The sequence below is a fragment of the Peromyscus maniculatus genome, chromosome 14 (assembly GCF_049852395.1).
Source record: "Peromyscus maniculatus bairdii isolate BWxNUB_F1_BW_parent chromosome 14, HU_Pman_BW_mat_3.1, whole genome shotgun sequence".
NCBI lineage: Eukaryota > Metazoa > Chordata > Mammalia > Rodentia > Cricetidae > Peromyscus > Peromyscus maniculatus.
In genome coordinates this window covers 32,931,789-32,953,438 of record NC_134865.1, presented here as the reverse complement: position 1 = coordinate 32,953,438, position 21,650 = coordinate 32,931,789, and the positions used below count along the sequence as shown (strand labels likewise).

The window sequence follows — 21,650 nt, the reverse complement described above, 5'->3', positions numbered from 1 at the left end:
GAACTTGCAGCCTCTTTCATGATAGGCAAAAACTGTATAATTTAGCTACATTCCCTAACACTTTATTGTTTTTGGTTTATTGTAAGACAGGATCTGGCTAAGTTGCTCACACTGGTATTATACTCCCTCTGTGTTCATAGTTCTCATGCCTCAGCCATCCACCTCTCCCAACCAAGTAGCTTGGAGTGCAGGTTTGTGACAACAGATCTAACTAATATTTATAGTCTTATTTACATTCTAAAACAAAGCAAATGATGCCAAGAAGCCTTCCCACTGTGTGCTGAGGAAGATACACTATTGGAATAGAGAAGCAATATTGAATTGTCAGATAGGAGACATTTATAGTTAAAACTGGTAGAAATGTTGGGTTATCTTGCTCTTAGCCATTTAGTACAATATATTAACTTTATTACTATGATGTTGTGCTCTTTAAGCTTACTTTAAAGCATAGCATATTATGTTTATTATTATTGTTGTTGTTGTTATTATTATTATTTGAGAATCACTGAATTAATGTAATTTTAGGTAACCCCCAATCAAATAGACATACAAAGTACCTTACAATCTAATGACTATGCAGAATGTATACACACCGTTTCCTCTGCTTTTTGAAATGATAGGAACAGTCTAATTTTCATGAGTAAAATTAGTAAAAGGGTGTTCAGATTTCAAATAGGTAACTAAATGGATTAAGGTCGGAACAGAGATGGCAGTAAAGATTGGAAGAAGTTTGATTTTAAAAGAAATAATCCTGAAGAGGAAGGAAAGCAACATACTAAAAGCATTAAATCTGTTACTTAACAAATATAAAAGACGTTTATTCTCCTCATATATTTTCTTGCATATGTAAGGCAATTGAATCTCTACAAACTTGGAATGATTTTTATTTTGTCATATAGTAACAGCAACAGGCCATTGAAAAGGGATATTTATGTTTCTCTTGTTTTCAACTAAAACCTAGAAGTAAAAATGCCACCAACTATAATTATATCTATGTTTATGTGAATAAAGAACATGTTAGTGCTTTATGAAAATACAGCCCAAGTTTGGCATCCATATTAATTGTCCAATCAATAAGTGAAATAGCATCTATTTGGGTAATATGCAAAACTAAAATAAATTTTAGTGGACTGAGTATCATTTATTATATTTCATTATGTCTGTACTAATTAGAATCCACAAGAATTACTTTATTATATTTCTTAGATATGGAAATACTCATAGTATTCTGTGGAAGAAAGCATGAAAATTTGAATTTCTATGCCAGTATGCTTTTGCCTTCAGTTTACGCAATCATGGCTTTTAAATGTCAATATTTTTTGCATAAGCATGTCCACCCATTTTAATTTTCCAATTTGTGCTACTATTTCAAGTAGCTACAAGCACTGTCCTCTTCTTTGGGACTAGATCACCATAAGAAACCATTAGCAAAGCCATTATCACTGTGGACCATAAAGCTGTGTAGTATTATAAAAAAATCTATAAAATTTAGTTGTTTCTAAATAATTATCCTACACGTAAATAAATTATGGTATTAAAAAATTTATGAGACATTTTCAGTGAAATGTTTATAGAAGTCAATATGGTCATTTTGATGCCTGGCATTTTAATGCTGTTTGCTACTTAGAGAATCACTTTTGCCCTGACCCTCAAAATGACTTTGAGCTTAGTCTCAAACCTTATTTTTTTCATTGAACTATTCTACCTATATTTAGACCAGTAAGTGGGCTACATTTCAGTGTGGCAACCATGCCTCATTACCCTTATCTATTGTGTCTTTTTCCAAGAAACAGATCAGAAGTAGCCAGAAACATTAGTATTTTCCACGCAATAAAATAATGACTAGATCAAAGAAATAAAACAGTTGTTAAGTTTTCACTATTTCATCTAGTGCTCACAGAATTATTTTCTTGATGATTTCCTACATCATGAAATTCTCTGAAACACAGCAAGTGCATTCAATAGGATGATTCACCCAGAAAGTGAAGAAAGCACCTTTTACATTTATCCTCAGTCTACCCCTAAGTGGCAGTTTTACCAAAAGTCATGGTGGTTGTTGAGTTATAACAATGTATTAAACAGAAAACTGACTTTTCTTTGGGACTGTTAATACTGATTAAGCTATCTTTGGACTAGTGAGATTAGTAGATATTTCATTTCTCTATATGTTATATGTTGTCATCTGAATTTCTCTTGTTTACTGGTATGTATGTAATTTTAGGATTTTTACAAACAACTGCTCCCCATAAGCAGGTAAATTAAAATGTTACCTATATATTTGTATCAACGGTGAGAATGTATTCATAAAACTACAAGCAAAACTCTTTCTGTATTAAAAGTTTGTGTCTGTTTCATCGACATCTCCAGGATGCCTTTCAGAAAATGAGATGTTGGGAGAAAGTCTGAAAATGACAAATAGTGGGATAAGTACAAATAGAAACAGAAGCTGTACCAATAACCCAGATAGACAGAGAAATGAATCATCATCAGAGACAGGCTTCTATATTGTAAAGCCTTAATTTCCAAACTCTTGAGAGAATCGCTCTTTAAGGTTAACTAAAAGTATAACTTAAATAAGAGCAGAAATAGCAATATTAAACTTTGTTTTAAATCAACAGCCTTATTGTACTTGGTAAGGGAAAAATAGTGTGATGCATTACTACAAGAAGTATTTTTTTTTCAAATATAGTTTTAAGTTACTGTTTGACTGGGGTCATCTGCTACCCTGGTTGCTCCCCTACATCTGCTATACAGGTGTGTAATGAACAGTAGCTGTCTATTGTCTCAGGAAACTCTCTGTATGCCTGGTTTTTTTCCACTGAATTCTGATGTGTGAATAAATTAATATAAAGAATATTTTGAGCATTCCCAGAATTATTATGTTATTGTAAATACCAATTATAAAGATTGTTTTCACTAATGGATGTTTTATATTCACTTTGAGAGAATGAATATAATCCTATACTACTTTTTATTTATTTGTTTGTTTTGTTTTGTGGTTTTTCCTTTTTGTTGCATCTTTGTGTTGCTCTGGCAGTCCTGGAACTCAATATAGATGAAGCTAGCCTAGAATTCACAAAGTTCTACCTCTTTCTACCTTCTGAGCACTGGGATTGAAGACCTGTCACTACACTCAGCTCCTGAACTCTCTGTTTCTGTCTGTCTCTCTGTCTCTCTGTCTCTGTCTCTGTCTCTCTCTCTCTCTCTCTCGATATTTCAAAACTCTATTTCGCTTTACTATTTTTCAATCATCGTGTCTATGTCTCACACTTCATTTCTTCTTATTGGAAAATTACCTGTGTAACAGATAATTCACAACTTCATTTATGGTCCCTGTGTTTTGCTGGAGCTATTCTCACAAAGGAAACCTATAAGAATTTCCCAAAAGAATGCTTGTTAAATGTGTTCTGATCTCATCTTATTATAGACAAACATGGGAATGAATAGATAATACAAAAGAAATGCCCAGTGAACTTGGGGATTTTCTAATACACTGATGATACAGCCTCTGTTAGGTCAGTGTTTTTAAATACACTGAATAAAAATTTAAATACAATGAATCAGGACACAATGTCACCTAGCTATCTTGAGCATCTAAACCTGCTAAAAGGAAAGAACACCTTTAATCTCATGCGCTGCACCCAGTTCAAAAGTTCATTCACAGTTTCCTGCTTTATAATTAGAAGAAATACTAAAGCAAAAATATTCTGGTTTATATCTGAAGATGATATTTCAACCTTTAGCCAGTTATAAACAAATATGCAGCTTGGTACTAGTAATGTACATGGATAGTACAGCCAGACTGTGGTAAAATGATCATCTGGTGGGAATATTACAAGTCTAATGAAGAGCTGGGGATCATGTGTTTTTACTTTATTATTCTGAGTTTTCACATTATGCTAAGCAGATTATTTAAATACAGTTTTGGTTAACTACAAAGGAAGACTCCATAAAACAAATCTGTTTGGAGTATGTGCCTGGGTGTGGTGCTGAACAGCAGCTCTATGTTTCAGCTTGGATTGTTAAGTGGGTGGTAATCTCCACTGCCCACAACAGTTGTACACAGGAGTATTCCAATGCAATGGGAAAGCATATGATTTCATTTAAATAGAGAAGCCAATGAATACTCTCTTCTGTCCTCCCCTGCCCTCCACCTCCACTTTTAATATTACAATAACATCCTGAATAGACAGTGTTTTAGGTAAATTACAATTATAAATAAAATATAAAACTCTTCAACTCTATTCTTCTTGTTGCAATGAATTCTTTAATAATTTACATGCCTGAAAGAAATCGTATTTATAATCTACAGGTGAAAAAATTTTAAAGCCTCTGGTGACTTAGGCGGCTATAAAATTATGTTCTTTATATTTTCAAGAAGGAAATTAAGATCAATTAAATTTACTTATTACAAAAATCATAAATGGATTATTAAATTTATCACCAACTTTTATTTTGTAATTTATTATATCATATTATATTTGATAGTATATTGGATCCTTGTTCATTTTTTAGTTCAAAAACTGCCAACACTATGGTTTGAACATTTCTTTTAAAAACAAAACTCATATTAAAACCAAGCCAAAAAATGATTAAATAGTAATTTGTTTAATCATTTTTTCTGTTATTTTTGAGATCATAATATTATTACATCATTTCGACCTTCCCTTCCTACCTCTTAAACTTTACATATACACCCCTTGCTCTCTTTCAAATTTGTGGCCTCTCTTGTTATTGATTGCGATCATATGCAAATATGTATATATCTATATATTCATAAATATAATCTGCTCAGTTTATGTCATGTTACTCATATATATATTGAGGGCCTTTAAAACTATTGAACCTTAGAAGTACAAATGAGATAGTCTCACTGAGGAGCATCTCTTTGTTTAGAACCTTAAGTGAGGAACACTGTCACAGTGTCTATTTATTTATGCAAATCTCTAGTGTTTCTGTGGGAAACTCTTGGATAGCAGATAAACAGTGTCCATTTTTTCAGTCCTGTCTTAGATCTATTAATTCAATGCTTTTTTTTGTGAATATAAGGATTCTTTAGTAATACATTAAGAAAATTCTTTATATTTTCTTTTGAATTTGATTGGAATATAAATAACGTGAATCTTAACTGTGGTTGTTTTCTGTTTCTCATCTTTTACATTTTGTGGAGAATTTTGTGAGAGTTCAAATGGTTCTCAGGTTGGCTTCAAACAGGCTGTGTAGCTCAGGATGGCTTTGAACTTCTGATCCTCCTGCTTCCATCTCGCCGGTGCTGGGACAGCACGCACCAGCAACCACACCATAAATATATCATGTGGGATTGAACTGGGGGCTTCATGAATGCTAGACAAGCACCCTGCCACTTGAGATATGCCATCAACCCTGATACTTCTTTTTAAAAGAAAAATACAAATAGTCATTCCTCCCAGACTTGCTCATTTAAATATGATGTACCCAGAATCCATTCTTGGCTTGCTCTTTCATATTATATTGACACTGAACATGTTGGGCATTGTATTTACTAGTGAAATTTAAGAATAGCTATATGAAGTGGCATGACTGGAGATATGAATGTTCTTCTAGCAGGATGTCAGTCAGGTTGATGGGTCATTAGTCTGTGCTGGGTACTAGGAAAACTTGAGCTACTCTAACATCGTAGCAATTTTTTTTTTTTCGAAACAGGGTTTCTCTGTGTAGCTTTTTGCCTTTCCTGGAACTCACTTTGTAGCCCAGGCTGGCCTCGAACTCACAGAGATCCGCCTGCCTCTGCCTCCCGAGTGCTGGGATTAAAGGCGTGCGCCACCACTGCCCAGCCATCGTAGCAATTTTTTAAAGCAAGGAACGGAAGGGATCTTGCCAATAAGATATATAAAAAGAATTATGGAAGGAGATAGGGTTTAGGCAAAGAAAATGGCTTATGTGTCAAAGCATGGAAGACTGGGCATGGCAAGTGAAGCTTGCTGTGCTTCAGTGTGCTAGGCATGTAGAGGAGAAGGGATGACGCGGTGGGATCAGGGTGGGGAAGGCGAGCCAGTGCCAGTGGTACTGCAGAGTGTAGACTATCCTGGCAAAAATTCCAAGTCACTAGAGTGACTCAACGAAGCATGCCCATGATCTTACTTATTTTATAAAAATATGGCTCTGTTGTGCTATGAAAATTGTGTTGTTGGGTACATGGGAGGATGTAAAAAGTAATTTCTAAATATACTAATCTAAATTTTATTTCACTTTCTTATTCTAAGTGAGATCAGTTGCTTTCTGTGGACATAACTTCATTCATAACCCTGTCCACTAGCTTTCTGAATATACGAAAACATTGAACTTTCTTATCTCTTTCCACAAATCCGTATCAGCTGCAGCCCCTCAGAGTTGCCCATCATTAGGCCACCAGGACATGCTCCCTCATTTCTTAATGCTTCTAGATATTTTCTAACGTTCCTATAAATTTTCACTTTACCTAGTACCACTCTTAACTCAATTCTGGAAATTCTAAATATACCAGGACATATTCTTAGCAAATATCATATCTACTCTCTTCCACATATTTAGTTCTAGCCCTGTCTTGAATCACATTACCTTGAATATACCATAGAAACTCGTATTACCAATAACTGTTTTCATCTCCAAATTCTGTCTCACAGTGCCACCACATCCCACATGTCAACTGTAGCATGGCGACTGTAATTATTAGTCTGCTACCACATGCTGATTAACCAAAAGCATTTTGTCTGCTCCTCTTCTTAATATCATCGACATCTCTCAGAATTCATTTGGACGCCATTGTTTACACTTACAAGTAATCGTTTTTATGTATTTGCAACTATCTTTCTACATTTATTTTCCCATGGAGAGTTACAAAACGTCAGCCTTAGTTAATTCTAACCACCGTTGCCTTCAACTGACCGGCTAAATGTAGATAGAATACAAAGAAAGAGGAAAAGCATGGGGGGAGAAGGAGGAAGAAGATAACTCCATGGTCAGGAAATGCAAGCTTACCTTTCTCTAATGCAGAAATAATTCTTCCTTTCTCAGCCATTCTCTAGCCAATTCTCCCATGTGTTGTTTTACACTATGAAAATTCCTAATTTAGACTCACAATCTCCTTTCATTCTTATTTTTACTGATAGTTCTATTTCCTGTTTAACTGAATAAAACAATTAAGCCATTAAGAAAAAAAAACTTTTATGAACTCTGATCCACCAATATCAATATCTGCTTATACTGCCTCTGCTTCTGTCCCATAAGGGAACTTTCTTTCTACCAGGCCTTTGATCTGGGAAAGAGAACATCCCTTCTCATCTGCACAATGTCCTTCCAACAATTCTCTTTTCCACATTGCCAATTATTCTATATTGTTATCTTTTCCACATTGCCAATTATTCTATATTGTTTTTCATCTGGAAATAACTTCAATGATATACTAATCTTTGTAGTTTGTTCCATGACCTATGGATTGTTTCAAATGAATCTCTTTGTTGATTTGTGTCTGCTCTTCTGAATATATGAATGATTCAACTGAACCCAGGGACTGCCATTTATTTTATCTTTACCTGAACTTCACTGAGGATTCTGGCCTTTTCCTAGGAAGATTCTTTCTCTTTGGCTGTCTCAGACTCTTGATTCCCTCTGTCTCTTTGGCCTCATTTTTTTAAAGGCAGCTATCAGCTATAATATCTTCTTATCCTGAATTTTGAAGTAGTTGTAAGCTTAGTTTATGGCCCCCCTTTGTCTCTGTATTCACCATCTTAGAAAGTAACCCAGGCTCACAGCTATAGAAAGCAAAAGGCTGACTCCCGATCCACTGGCACCATGGTACTGATGAGACATGTCTATCAAGTCTAATGTGTGTTTCAAGTGCCTCATGCCTCTAATGGAGTCAGTCTTCATTACACTCACTGAAAAATCAACATATAAAAGCTGTTCACTGGGAGTTTCTTCAGCCTGACTACACCTACCCAATATGTTGTAGTCACTTGGAGGTGTCTCTGTCTTGCACTCATATGCAGTTTATCTGGAAGTCCTGTGGATGGTATCTTCAGAGTTCAATCCAAATCAAACCACTTCTTACTGCATACCAATATTCACTCTGTTCCAAGCCACCCTCCCTTCCCACTGAGATTATCATGATCATCTCTATTATGTCTTATTTTTTTTTTACCTGCTTCAGCTTATTTTCACCATAGCATCTAATATGGAGCTATTTTAAGGTTGTTCTACTTACTTTGCTCAAAATACTCTGCTTGCAGGGTTCTCCATCCTGGAAGTCTTTAGTGTATCTAATAAATCTGAGGGAGCTTCTCTTATCTTTCTGTTACTCTCCTGCTGCTCACTCTGTTGCAGATGCACATTTTCCCTTGCCCTAGACTACACCCCCTTGGGGTTTTTCACCAAAGCCACCCTCTTCCTCAAATGTCCTTCCTTCTGAAAACCAGCTGTCATGTAAGCACATCATTAACAGGAACTATTTAAATGTATCAGCTGCTCGTTGCCTAAGAGAATCATCACAAGTCTGACAGCTTACAATAACACACTAATTTTTAACAGTTTCAATGAGTCAAGAGTCCAAAAAGTACTTTGCTTGGTCCTCTGAAATGTAGCCAGAGTCAGTCACCTGAGGCTTGAATGGGAAGAAATCTATTTCCTCTTACACAGCTGTCAGCAGCTTCCAGTTCCTCAGAGATACTGGAGGAAGAGCTGTTTCTTGGCTGGAGTTTTCCCATAGTTCCATTCCACTGAGTCTTTCTAACATGATGACTTCTTCCATAAAGCCAGAAATGAAGGGACTGCTTATGGGATGTCATAACAGAATGACAGCCTGCAGCCTTCACACTGTCCTAACTGTTTTAGATAAGTTACAGGTACCAGCCCTCAACCTCAATGATGCATCAAGTTGGAGACAGAGCTGTGCTGGCCAGCAGTTCCTTACCCTACCTCTGAGGACCCCATTTCCTGACACCTATACAAAAGTTATCTTCTACTTGGCTGTTATCAGATATCCACTGGGAAGAATACCTGTGGTTGTGCTCCTATCCTGTGTAAACTATAATGCCCTATAAGGATAGGGCATTAAACTCAAAATTTGGTGGGGGCCAAAAGGTGGCTATGGTAGACATTTTATTTACTGTGTGCCTTAATTTTGTTAAATTTCACAATGGAAGGACTTGCTGTTTTTGGCTCCCAAGTAGTGTTGTAACAGCCACCCTTAAGGGACAGTGACTGCCTTCTGCAGCAATATTATCCCACAGCTGATTCTCAGCCTTTTTATCACACATGTAAGATTAGATGCACCAAATTGCTTTAGTTTTGGCAACACAGGCTAATTTATATTTTCCTGGTTGAAACTTCATGGGCACAAACTCACAGCCTCTGGTTAAGTTCAAAATTCCAAATTTCTGTTAGGGAAAATTCAGTTGTTTTATGTTCTGCCAGTATCTACTTCTGAATATCATTTTTGCAAAGAAGAATGAACTTTAGTAAGGACATGGCTCATGAAAAGAGCAAAGGGATATATTTAAGAAAGGGACAATGATAACAGTTGGAGAACTTAATATTCTAATTGAGTTGCCAAAGATCATATTAACATATGAAAGCAATACAGACCGGGCTAAAAAATATATAGGTATACGTGCTAACAAACGAACACAAGCAATTTTATATGATAGGATATTCACATTTATTGTCTTCACTTAACCAGACTCCCTGTGCTGCGTCTGTTTGGCCTTACCAATTAACTCACATGGTAATCTTCCCAATTATTTATAAATGGTTGTCACTGATATTTCTCATAAACAAGTAAGAGTGTGTATGTGTGTGTATGTGTGCAGAGGGAGTATGTGTGTATGAGTGTGAGAATGTCTTCTGTGTGTGTTTGAAAGAGGGGAGAGGAGAGAGAGAAAGAGAGAGAGAGAGAGAGAGAGAGAGAGAGAGAGAGAGAGAGAGAGAGAGAGAGAGAGAGAGAACTTCTGTTTAGTTCCATTTCCTCCTGAGCCTTCTACTTTCTGGAATATATTACCAAAGCATCAGACAGTCTGAACAATGCTTGAATGCTACTGGACTTTAGTTTCCCCTGGTATGAAATAGACCATTAATTTTCATAATTGATGTATACTTTAATATTTTCTTGATTAATCTTCCATGCATATGTGTCTACTTTCTCTAAAAAAGAAACCCTAGATACTTTTTTGAATGGATTAAGGTTCTTTCTGCAGTGGGTTAATCAACACATGACTTTTTAAACTAACTTTATCATTTAAACAAATTATTAAATTGTGATGTTTTAAACAAAACTTCACGAATGTTATTCCCCAGGGACCACCTAGGTTCACTTAGCTCAGCCAACGAATATGAATATTGGGCTTTGCTAATAATTTTACAAATTGTGGTAACAGCACAATTATATGAAATTGTTGAAGACTTCAACGACAATTACTAAAGATTGAGGACAAACCCATGAGTGGGTTATAATCCCGTGTCTACTAGCCTTCAATAAATACTGACAGATGCAACCTTGTAAAAGCCGATTTATCAAAAGATGTTTTCTAAGATGAGATTTAAAATCTGCCTTTGGACATTTTCCTAAGAGAAAATTTTGCAAGCCTAAAGTTCTCAAGCTACATTTTAGGATCATTAAGCCTACAACATTAGGTCATAATTCCTTCCTGATTTCACATCTGGGAAAAATGTTTGGAGAGAAAGGAGGATCCTATCTTCTCCTAGACATGAGTAGAGGCTTAGAAAATGTTGGAAAATAGATATATTTTATCTCTCACATCCTACTCCCTCTAATACCCCTTCTCATCTCTGTAACTCTTTATATAGATATCCACTCCTTACAACAAGATAAGCCTAGTCCACATTCTGTTTAGCTAAAGACAGCTTTCTGAATCAGGCTTCAAAATTATCTTGTAAACTATCCTTCTATCTTGACTCAAATTCCCCTTTTTTTTTCTACACAAAGGTAAAGGCTAGTAGGAAAACAGTGACAAAGTATTAAATATTCCATATTAATTGTTCATCTACAGATATTCTCGTAATAAACAGGAATGTGTTAATTAATGAGCATGCCCTCAATTCTCTAGTTTTGTTTGTTATCATGCTGCTCTATGTGTCCTCCATTCTGGAGTAGACTGCATTCCAGATCTCTCACTTCACTCTTAATCCCACTGCTTTATTCAGTTTATTACTTTTTTTGCTGATATTGTTATTGAATTCAGCAGTAACTTTCCAACTGCTTAATTTTGTGATCATTATGTAGATTTTTGCAAAATGACTATAGGTTTTTAATACAACTAAATATTAACTCTTCCTTGAAGAACCTTTTATACTCTAGGTTTCCCTGGGGACCAGTGTTCAAATTACATCTTTGATGAATCTGTCATAGTCCCATAGTCTTTATTAATGTTGAGAATTTACTTGGTACCCTTACCGATTTCTTTTTAATATTGAAAAGATTAGTTTTCAACAATTAGTTTTCAGAGTTAATCAACACTTATCTATTAGAGTGAGCCTTCTAAGAATCTTACATATATGCTCCTGGTCTCAGAGTTGGAAGTTCTAGAAGGAAAGAGAGAGGGTAGAGCAAGAGGACATTCTAAAACTGTCCAGCTATTGTCTTTATAGAGACAGAATCTGTTTTTTTGTTTTGTTTCTTTTATTGCTTTTTGAGACAGGGTTTCTCTGTGTAGTTTTGGTGCCTTTCCTGGGTCTCGCTCTGTAGGCCAGGCTGGCCTCAAACTCACAGAGATCCGCCTGCCTCTGCCTCCCGAGTGCTGGGATTAAAGGCGTGTGCCATCACCACCCGGCTTATAGAGACAGAATTTTTAAGCTGTCCTTTAATGTCTTCAATAAATCTGAACTTTACTCATGTCAAGACTTGTAAACAGCAGAACAGAATTATGATAATGCCTACACATTTATTCATCTTTGACTGACACATCTACAAAGCATATCCTCCATTTTGGTACAGAAATAACTATAAGATGAACTATAAGCTTCACGTATTTTAGCACTCTCAAATTCAGTATCCATAAGAAGTGTTATTGATTGACCTTACTCATTCTAACTGAATGTACCACAGTAGTGACACCAACATTTCTTTCTGTCTTTAGGAGGTAAAACTTGTGAACTATCACCTGGTCTTACTATTGTACTGAAATGATTTTGACTTTCTTACCAGAACTATACCTATCTAATAGAAATTGTCATTCAAATTGAAATTCTTTGCCAACATTAATTTCCATAATCTATTCAACATACTCATTTTGCTGTACTCTGAACCAAACCTTTGCAAACATCTGTTAAATATGGCACACACACACACAAAAAATTCCAGTTAATATGATCAAAATCCAAATTAAACAAAATATTTTAATAAACAATTTTTATTCAAATAGAATGATTTGAAAATATTATTCTGGTTATTCTCATCTTTCAAAAAATACTTGATCCTTGAAGTTTTTTTTTATTTACTACATGTAAAAAAATCAAAAAGGATTCACCTGTAGTTCCTTCCAGCAAGTGCAAGAGCAGTCAACATTGGGATCTTTGATCCTCCAATATTTTATATTTGTATACAAGCTCTTTAAATAAATAACAATAATATACTTATGTAGTTTTACAATTGATCATTTCAACTTGAAAATGTTTTGTGACAATAGATACACAGTTTTATGAAGTATGTTAATTGGTTGATTAGTGTTTATATCTATTAAAAAACTCATTTATCTTTGTTTGCATTATTGTGTATCTAAATTGTTTGTGAATTTACTAAGAAAAATCAGTACAATGAGAGATGAATATTCTGATTAACCACATCTTACATTCAATATTCTTTTTTTAGCCTATATTTTTTAACAACAAACTAGTATTGAGTCAAGGCTTACACATCTTTGTTTATAATCTAGATTTTTGAAACAATTTGCTAAACTGTCTTCTAAAATGATTATTTCAATTTTCATTTATTGGTGATATATGACTCTTTTATATTATAATTTTTACAAGGGCTGTGGGAGAGGTGGTTCAGTGGTAAAGTTTACTGCACAAGTGTGAGGACCAAAGTGTAGGTCACCAGCATCCACAGAAAAAGCCGTATGTGTTGATGTATGTGAGAAACCCCAGTGCTGGGGAATTGGGGAGGATGGAGACAGTTCCTTGGAGCCCAGTAGCTTCTCTCTCTCATATACACCCATGTCTATGTATCTATATATACATTAAATATATATTATATATGAATTCAGAAAGCTTCCAGTGGCTCTTCTGCTGAAGAATATGGTAAATTATGGCACACAATTAAATTTCGTTGAGCTATTGTTGATTAACTCTATTGACATTTAAAAAACTACTTTATAATGTATGTATGGTACAAGGTTGGAACAGATTTTTGTCAGTATCTAAAACATCGTTCAGGGAGCTATTTTAATTAACAGAATATCAAAGAGCAAATGTACTCATCAGCTAAACAAATGTCTATTTAGCACCTGACGCAGCTTACTCAGTTTGCAAATGCTTATCCATTTTACTGCTGGAAGCTATTTTGTAAAACTAGAATCCTTAGAGAGCTATTGCTGAAATGTGTAATCATTTTGGCATAAAACTTAATCCATAAAAATGCAGTTTGAATTATTGCATGATTTCTTTATCTTTAGTAAGTGAAGGTTTGTGATGAAACAGATGAGGCATTTAGTAAACTTTTTTAAAGAAAGGCAGAAGTGATGTAGTCTAGGAAAATGTTTTTCTTTTCTGTGGCGAGACATCACTTAATCATTGTGGACAGTTTCATTGTACGTGCAATGAAAGAAACGAACAATGGAAACATTTATGGAGTGTCTGATTGTCCATGGATGATGATATATAGGACGCAGGCCTATTAGTTAGTGCTTTGGGGATTCCCTTCTCTTCCTCCATCATTCCTTTAAGCTCTGGATTTTATGCTAATCCTAAGAAGGAAAAAAGAGGCATTTATGTTATTTCTGTACTGGGAAATTAGCCCTGCCCTTCAGAGTTAAATAATATTCTTAATCAGCTGAAAAATGAAGGTGGTTAAATTGTCACGGGTAATTGTAGTGGTATTTTCCTCTCTTTTTTTTAACATATATAAAATGATCTGAATTCAAGATATGCTTATGAAACCCTTCCGATTCATGAGTTCGCAATTCTAGGTTTGAATACTTATGGTGCACCATACCTCAATGGTAGTGATTTATTTTTACTGAGCCTCATGGGCCGCACTCTGTCTTGCCAAGTTGAGGGAAGATCACAAGAAAAATGGAAGGCTGAATGCTATTTCATTCCCTGTTGAGCTAATTAGGGATCGAGGACTAATTTAGAAGGCTGCAAACCACAGGCTCCTTTCAGTCAGGCAGGCTAACTCAGGCTCTATTTTAAGTTAATCCTGGTCAAAGAAGAGTGTGATGGGATGTAGTTTTGAATCCCATAACTTAACGTAGAGGAATATAAAAACAAACAGCAACAGACTGAGATAGTCTTAATCTAGTGAAAGAGGAAAGTAATTGGGTGGGAGGGCCCCTTACCATGGGAGTCAAAGAATAAGAAAGAAAAATGTTTTTAGTGGGTTGTGTCCTACAATAGCATCCAATATATACAGAAGTTTCAGTTCCTGGAGTTCATGGTGAATTTTCTGCTTAAGCTTTCATCTTTAAAATACTCATAGTCTGGGATTGGAATAAATATTATTTTTATGAAAATAAATCAATTAAAATTCATTAGATTTTCATTGCTTTAGTACAGTAGTTTTTAACCTTCCTAATGCCACAACCTTTTAATACAGTTCCTCATGTGGTGACCACCAACCATAAAATCATTTTTGTTGCTACTTCATAAGTGTAATTTTGGTACTATTATAAACCGTAATGTAAATATTTTATAGAGATAGAGGTTTGCAAAGGGGTTGTGACCCATGAGTTGAAAACCACTGTTTTAGTAACTACAAACTCTATTGTGTCTTAGTAATTCATTAAGAAAGAAGGTTTGACTGCAACCATTGATGCATTTTATTGTGCAAGCAATTTCTTCAAAGAATGGAAATGCTTTTGAATTGCTTATAACATTATATGTGTTAATAAAGTTGAGGATACACAGTCACACATATTATCACACACACACACACACACACACACACACACATATATATATATATATATAAATATGAGAGAGAAAAATTTCTTGTGTAGCTTTAAAAACCTAGTCTTCATTTGGTATGGATATTTGAATAGACATTAGGACAGAAAATGTCTTTAATGTTAATGATGAGTGAATGTTAGATCTCAAGTGATTTCATATATATATATATATATATATATATATATATATATATATGGTCTGAGATAATTAAAGATATATTATGTACCCTCTTCTTTCAGAGGAACTTATAAAAACTTACACAAGAGAATTTTCAGAAGAAAACAAAACACATGAAATTCTTTAAAAACATTAAATATATTATGAAACAGATATTCTCCTGATTCTAAAATTCAAGTTAATAGAAATGAGACAATTGAAATTATTAATATCCTTTTAATTTATATATTTTATACTATCTCACCTATGCATTTATAAATATTTAAATAAGTATGTATCTCATTTTCCCTCATTATAAAACTCTTTTATCTCCTCTAATATATGGTTGGTTGGCATTTTTAAGCAAAATGCTTTAAGAATAAAAGGGAAGGGCAATTACTTTCAGTTCAGAAGAGTTGCAAAAGTTTCAAGAGAGTTAGTTTTATTTCTGACTTAATTTGTAGAAATTTGGAAACAAAGTATTCCATACAAAAAGAATATCAAAGCTGAAAAAGTGGAAGTTCTGGTGGGGATTGAAATCATCAATCCCTGGTCTGAAAATGAAAGTAGAAGTCATGAAAATATTAGTAGAAGACAAATATACATGAATCAGGGACATAGAAGAAAAGATGATTATTTTTACTTAAAAATGTTCATGCTCTGAAAAAAAAAACATACAGATCATCCTTTCTTAGAGTTTTGAAGACTGCTAATATCTTCCCATTTGTCTAAACTACTAAATTATTTCATATTATTACTTAAAATATCTAAAATGCAGTTTGAAGCTTAGTTGGCACATTTGAACACAATGTGACTTTTCTCCCTCAAAGTCTGCAGGTGTGATCTCTGCACACTCAGCCTAGAGTCCAATGACATTTACACTGTCCATGGCTCTGTGTCACAATCCAGCAGCTGAAATGCAGAGATTTCTCCAAGTTTCAAAACAAGGACCGCATGGATGGCTCTGTGTTGACTCAGCTTTCTGCTCTATATTCTGGGAGAAAATCAAGCTCATAAGATTTCTATGCAACCAAAATTGATGAATTTTAAGCAGATACTCTTCTCTGTCTCTAGAGCAGTAGTTCTCAACCTTCTTAATGCTGTGATCCTTAATACAATTCCTCATGTGGTAGTGGCCCCAAATATAAAATTATCTTCGTTGCTCCTTCAGAGCTGTAATGTTGCTCCTTTATGAATCATAATGTGAATTATGGGAGCAGTATATCTGATATGTGACTGCTGTGAAAGGGCCCTTCACCCGCAGGTTGAGAACCACTGCTCTAGGTGATCACATGATAGATAAAGGATAGCAGTAAAGGATCTGCTACAGAGATCAAAGCAGTGGTGATAAACACTTTCTGCCCATCCTTAAAAAGATAATTTGTGAGGGTTACATGTCAAGTTGGTCATTTTTCTGATGATTTTGATCTAGTGGGGAGCATTGCAAACGGAATTCCTTGAGGTCAAACATTCACTCATCATTAACATTGAAGACATTTTCTGCACTAAGGTCAATTTAACTATTTGTACCAAATGAAGACTAGGTTTTTAAAGTTACATAAGAAATTCCTCTCAGCTGTTTCCACCCACACCACATCCACTGGTTTTATTTAAAATCTGTTCTATATTTTAAGTTGGCATAGTTAGTGAATGTGTAGCAGCATCTACTGTTATGTTTAGTTTTTTGGCATTTACTTAGTTTAGATCAATCAATTATTTCATTTGATTTTACTAATATAGATAAAATAAATACCAAGAAATATTTTTATGAATATTACTCACAGTTACTTTAAATTTGTCATATTTTCCCTGAAGGGAAGAAGGCAGTAATTGTATAAACTTTCATATCCTTAAAAAAATCTCATTTATTAAATAAATATAAATACTCTTAACATTTTTATATGATGTTGTTTATAATTCATTTGCTCACTGATCAATTTAACTCTTTGCTATGGTCTCTAGAGCCAAAGTGATGGTTCCTGTAGAAGTTGTATTATTTACTTGTCTTTTTGCTATGAGTGAAATATCTGAAAGAAACAACTGAAGGGATCAATAGTTGATTTGGTTTTTGGTTTAGAAAGGTAGAGTTGATCATGGCTGAGGTGGGCTGGGGTGGCCCCTTGCCAGTGGGAGCATGTGACAGGACCACAAAGCAGAGAACTAGTTGAGAAGCAGGCCCAGTTTAGAAGTATAAAAGCCGCCCCTCCAGGAACCCACTTGTGTTAGCCAGCCTCTACTTTCTGAAGGCTGTACACCAACCCCAAACCATCTGCTCCTGTAGAATACTATTGTAAGGTGTGTTACTTTTGTTTATGTTGTTTGTTTAATTCTGTGAAGCTGTGTCACTGTGCCTGTCTAAAATACGCGATGGTCTAATAAAGAACTGAATGGCCAATAGCAAGGCAGGAGAAAGGATAAGCGGAGCTGGCAGGCAGAGAGAATATATAGAATGAGAAATCTGGTAGGAGAAAAAGGAAAGAGCCAGAGAAGAAGGAGGACATCAGGGGCGAGCCACTCAGCTACACAGCAAGCCACAAAGTAAGAAATAATGAAAGGTATACAGAAATAGAGAAAGGATGGCTGGGCGGTGGTGGCACACGCCTTTAATCCCAGCACTCGGGAGGCAGAGGGATCTCTGTGAGTTCGAGGCCAGCCTGGGCTGCTAAGTGAGAAGTGAGTCCCAGGAAAGGCGCAAAGCTACACAGAGAAACCCTGTCTCGAAAAACCAAAAAAAAAGAAAGAAAGAAAGAAATAGAGAAAAAAGCCCAAAGGCAAAAATAGACAGAATAAGTTAAGTAAAGCTGGCTAGCAACAAGCCAAGCTAAGTCCAGACATTTATAATTAAGAATAAGCCTCCATGTGTGATTTATTTAGGAGCTGGTTGGTGGGCCCCCAAAGAGACAAAAAAAAAAAAAAAAAAAAAAAAAAAAAGAGTAAAAAACAACCAACAACATTTTGTCCAACCCACAATAATCTGCAGGCCAAGTATTCAAGCACATAACCCAATGGGATACATTCCATGTTCAATCTCTAACAGATCTTCAGAACCATCAGTTTTATAAACTGGTTTAAGAAGACGCAATCCATCATGGTAGGAAGGCATGAAGTTAGGACTAGGAGGCCAGCTGATCACACTGCATCTACAGTAAAAGAACAGATTATAACAGGGTATCAGAGACACGGTGACAGCAGAGCGCTGACTCCTACATGTTATACATTGATCTCCATACACATACAACACACACATACACAAAATAAAAATAATTTAAATGTGTTTAACATTGCTTTTTCAACAAGAATAATAAAACATATTTATTAAGCATCGCCTTTGGTCCTAAATGGACTTCACTAACTGGAAACTGTTGCATCATATCAAATTCTCCAATGCTGAACAGTTCTTCTCCAATACAGATTCATTTCCAAATCTTGTTACCTAGGCCATAAAGCACTATGAACATCCTCCTCTCATTTCTTCTGATACCTTAAGAAAAGTCAATTCAAAGGGAGCACACATCTCTGGGAATTTACCTTTCCTAATGAGGACTGGCTGGTTTGTGGAGAGATTCACCTTCTTACGACACCATTCAGTCCACAATGTAATCAATCTTGGTTCAACTGGCATAGTGGATGGAAATATGTCTACTACATGGAAACATGGAAAACACATATTGTAAGTTCTGCTTCCCATACTTTCTGGTCAGATAACCTAAAGAAGTTACACTGCTTGACATGCTTGGGAAAAATGACATGGGTGGTCTGACGACTGACCAGTAGTTAAAAGTTTTCAATCTTTTGCCATGTACCCATATGTTCTGAAAATGTCATCAGACTGTTTTTATTTATTCTGTTTTTATAATAGCTTAAATTTCAGAAATCCATGGAAATGGTCATATGAAATATAATTTAAAAGTATGCAATGTCAGTGTATCTCCTAGAAACTTAGGCTATGCATACAATATAATTATTAAAGATGATATCTGTATGGCACATAGCATTGCTTTCATTTGATTTTTTGAACCTTTAAAAGTTTAAGTTAGCTCGATCTTCACTATAAAAAGATATTTTGCTGTGTATTCTGCTGAGTATTGTAGCACATGAGAGAGCATAAGTGGAAAGTGTGTCATATAGTCAAGCCATGGGCTGTGTATACAGTTCAGTTGTTCCAATACTTGAGTGTCATGCACAAGATCCTCTGCACAATATCAACTAGAATTAAACTCCTGCAGTTTCACCTTAGGAGGTGAAAGCAAGAGGCTCAGAAGTTCCTGGTAATCCTTGGCTACACAGCACACTTCAGCTATGCATTAAAAACAGCCACATTTTACAAAGTAGCTGAGGTAGAAAAATATGTCCTAACTATTCTAATTAGCCTTTGTACCTCTTAATTCCTTCCAGGTGAAAACTTCCCGGTAAAGACAGTATGCAGATTAAATACAGATGGTTAATTGCATTTAAATTTTTCTTAGTATAGGTATGTTGTAATAATGGATAGGTATTTGTATTAAAAGCACATCATTATTTATAAAAATGCAAGTTTAAATGAATGTCCCCTTCTTTTTTACTCTTTAAAGCATGTGTACATATGAACAACATTAAAGATAGTCAGTAGGTTGTGTGTGTGTGTGTGTGTGTGTGTGTGTGTGTGTGTGTATGTGTAAACAATAAAGAATCAGAGATGATGAAATTGAGAGGGAGTGGGGGCACACTGAGGAGTTAGGGAGGGAGAAAGAGGGATAGAAATGATGTAAATAGAGTGCTTCTTTGTTAAACTCTCGAAAATAAAACATGGAGAGAAAGGGTGAAGAGCATAGGAAAGTCAGACTTAGGCAGACATCAATAAATAGATGTTTATTAAATTACACCCTCCCTTTGCTGTCTTTTTGCTGTCTTATGAGGAAACTTGTTTCTTCTTTTTCAAAATTTCTATCAATGCCAACATTTATTATTTCACCATAAATTAGGACAACAATAAATAATAAAGCAAGAACATGGTTTTTGTTTTGGAAAAAATAACTTTAAATGCATGGATGAATAACTATACACTCAAAAAATATCCAATTCTTACATAGCCTAGCCAAGTCTATAAGTTTTACATTTAAGGCTAAAAGTGAAGTTTCTTAAATAATTTTTTTTGCAACTGGACATGCTAGATTTGTAATTTGTAATGATAAATATGAGTAGATATAATAGATGCTTACATAGAGTTAAGGGATTATAAGTTAAGTTGTTTATGAAATACCATGATTAATTTTCCAATTAATTCAATTCATTTATTAATAGTAAGTACTGTTTTAAATTTATACATAGTACCAGCCTGAAAAGTTATTTGGGCAGCACACCACTTTGAAATCAATACTTAAATTTTCAATAGTTCTCTCAAGAGATTTCTAGAATCTTCCACACAAAACCCCATACAAAATTGGATTTTTGAAGATGCCTAACCTCACTGCTGTGCAGATTACTGTGTATGGTAATATGACTTCCCTGTTCTGTTGGCAACATTAGCATGGCTTTGATCTCTGGAGACTCTAGACCAGGCAAATTACTTCACATTCCATTACAGGAGCTCTAGATTGACTGTTTTTGATGGGGTTTATAAGCAGATAGTTGATAGTTTTATCTTGATCATTATTTAAATTTTCCTAATATAGATGCCACTTTGAGGACTTGACTTAAACAAAATGTCTAATTTTTAAAAAATTCCAAATTTGCATTCCCCCCTCAGAGACCTTGCCACACTCTCCGTTGTTGAGATTTCTGTCTAAACAGTGTACACAGCTTGTGCCAGTCTTTATTTGGAGACATATGTTCAGCATATACATATAGAGTCACACTTTCTGGACTTAAGGCTCAGACTTGCAGTTACCTGTGTGGCTATGATGCCCTGGAGCATGCAAGTCTTCATCTGAAATAGAGGGTAATGACAGTCACATCAAAAAGAGATTGGGAGTCAGGCAATGATGCCACATCCTACAATCCATGTACTCAGGATTCAAAGCAGGAGGACAGCCACAAATCCTAGTCCAGAATGGTCTACATAGCTAGTTCAATGTCAGCCATGGCTACATAGCAAGACTTTTCTAAAAAAAAGAAAAGTAATTATGTAGATTAATAAATGTGCATATTCATATAATTTTAAATAGAGTTTTTCATTGATAAAGGTACATGTTATTAAAAGAGAGGCTTCTCTGATATATTTGCATTATTCTTTTATATTTCTAGTCTAACTACCATACAAATGTCTAAGGCCTTTGTATAAAATAAGTTTACATATTCCAAGTTATGGAATGAAAATTGCTCTTTTCAGGTTACATAATTTTTACTTTAATTTTTTGAAAAACAGAACTTTGAATTTC

At 34.9% G+C, this 21,650-nt stretch overlaps 1 protein-coding gene across 6 annotated transcripts in view; it reads left to right on the top strand.

Moving 5' to 3' along the window:
- Agmo (alkylglycerol monooxygenase) overlaps positions 1-21,650 on the top strand; it is a 302,211-nt gene that overhangs the window by 238,917 nt on the left and 41,644 nt on the right. For 2 of the 6 annotated variants that reach the window (XM_042260693.2, XM_042260695.2), the window contains one exon: positions 141-191. The exons of the other annotated variants lie outside the window; for them this stretch is intronic. In XM_042260693.2, coding sequence (XP_042116627.1) covers positions 141-191 — 51 coding nt within the window. The remainder of the gene's footprint in view (positions 1-140; positions 192-21,650) is intronic. 6 annotated transcript variants of the gene reach the window in all.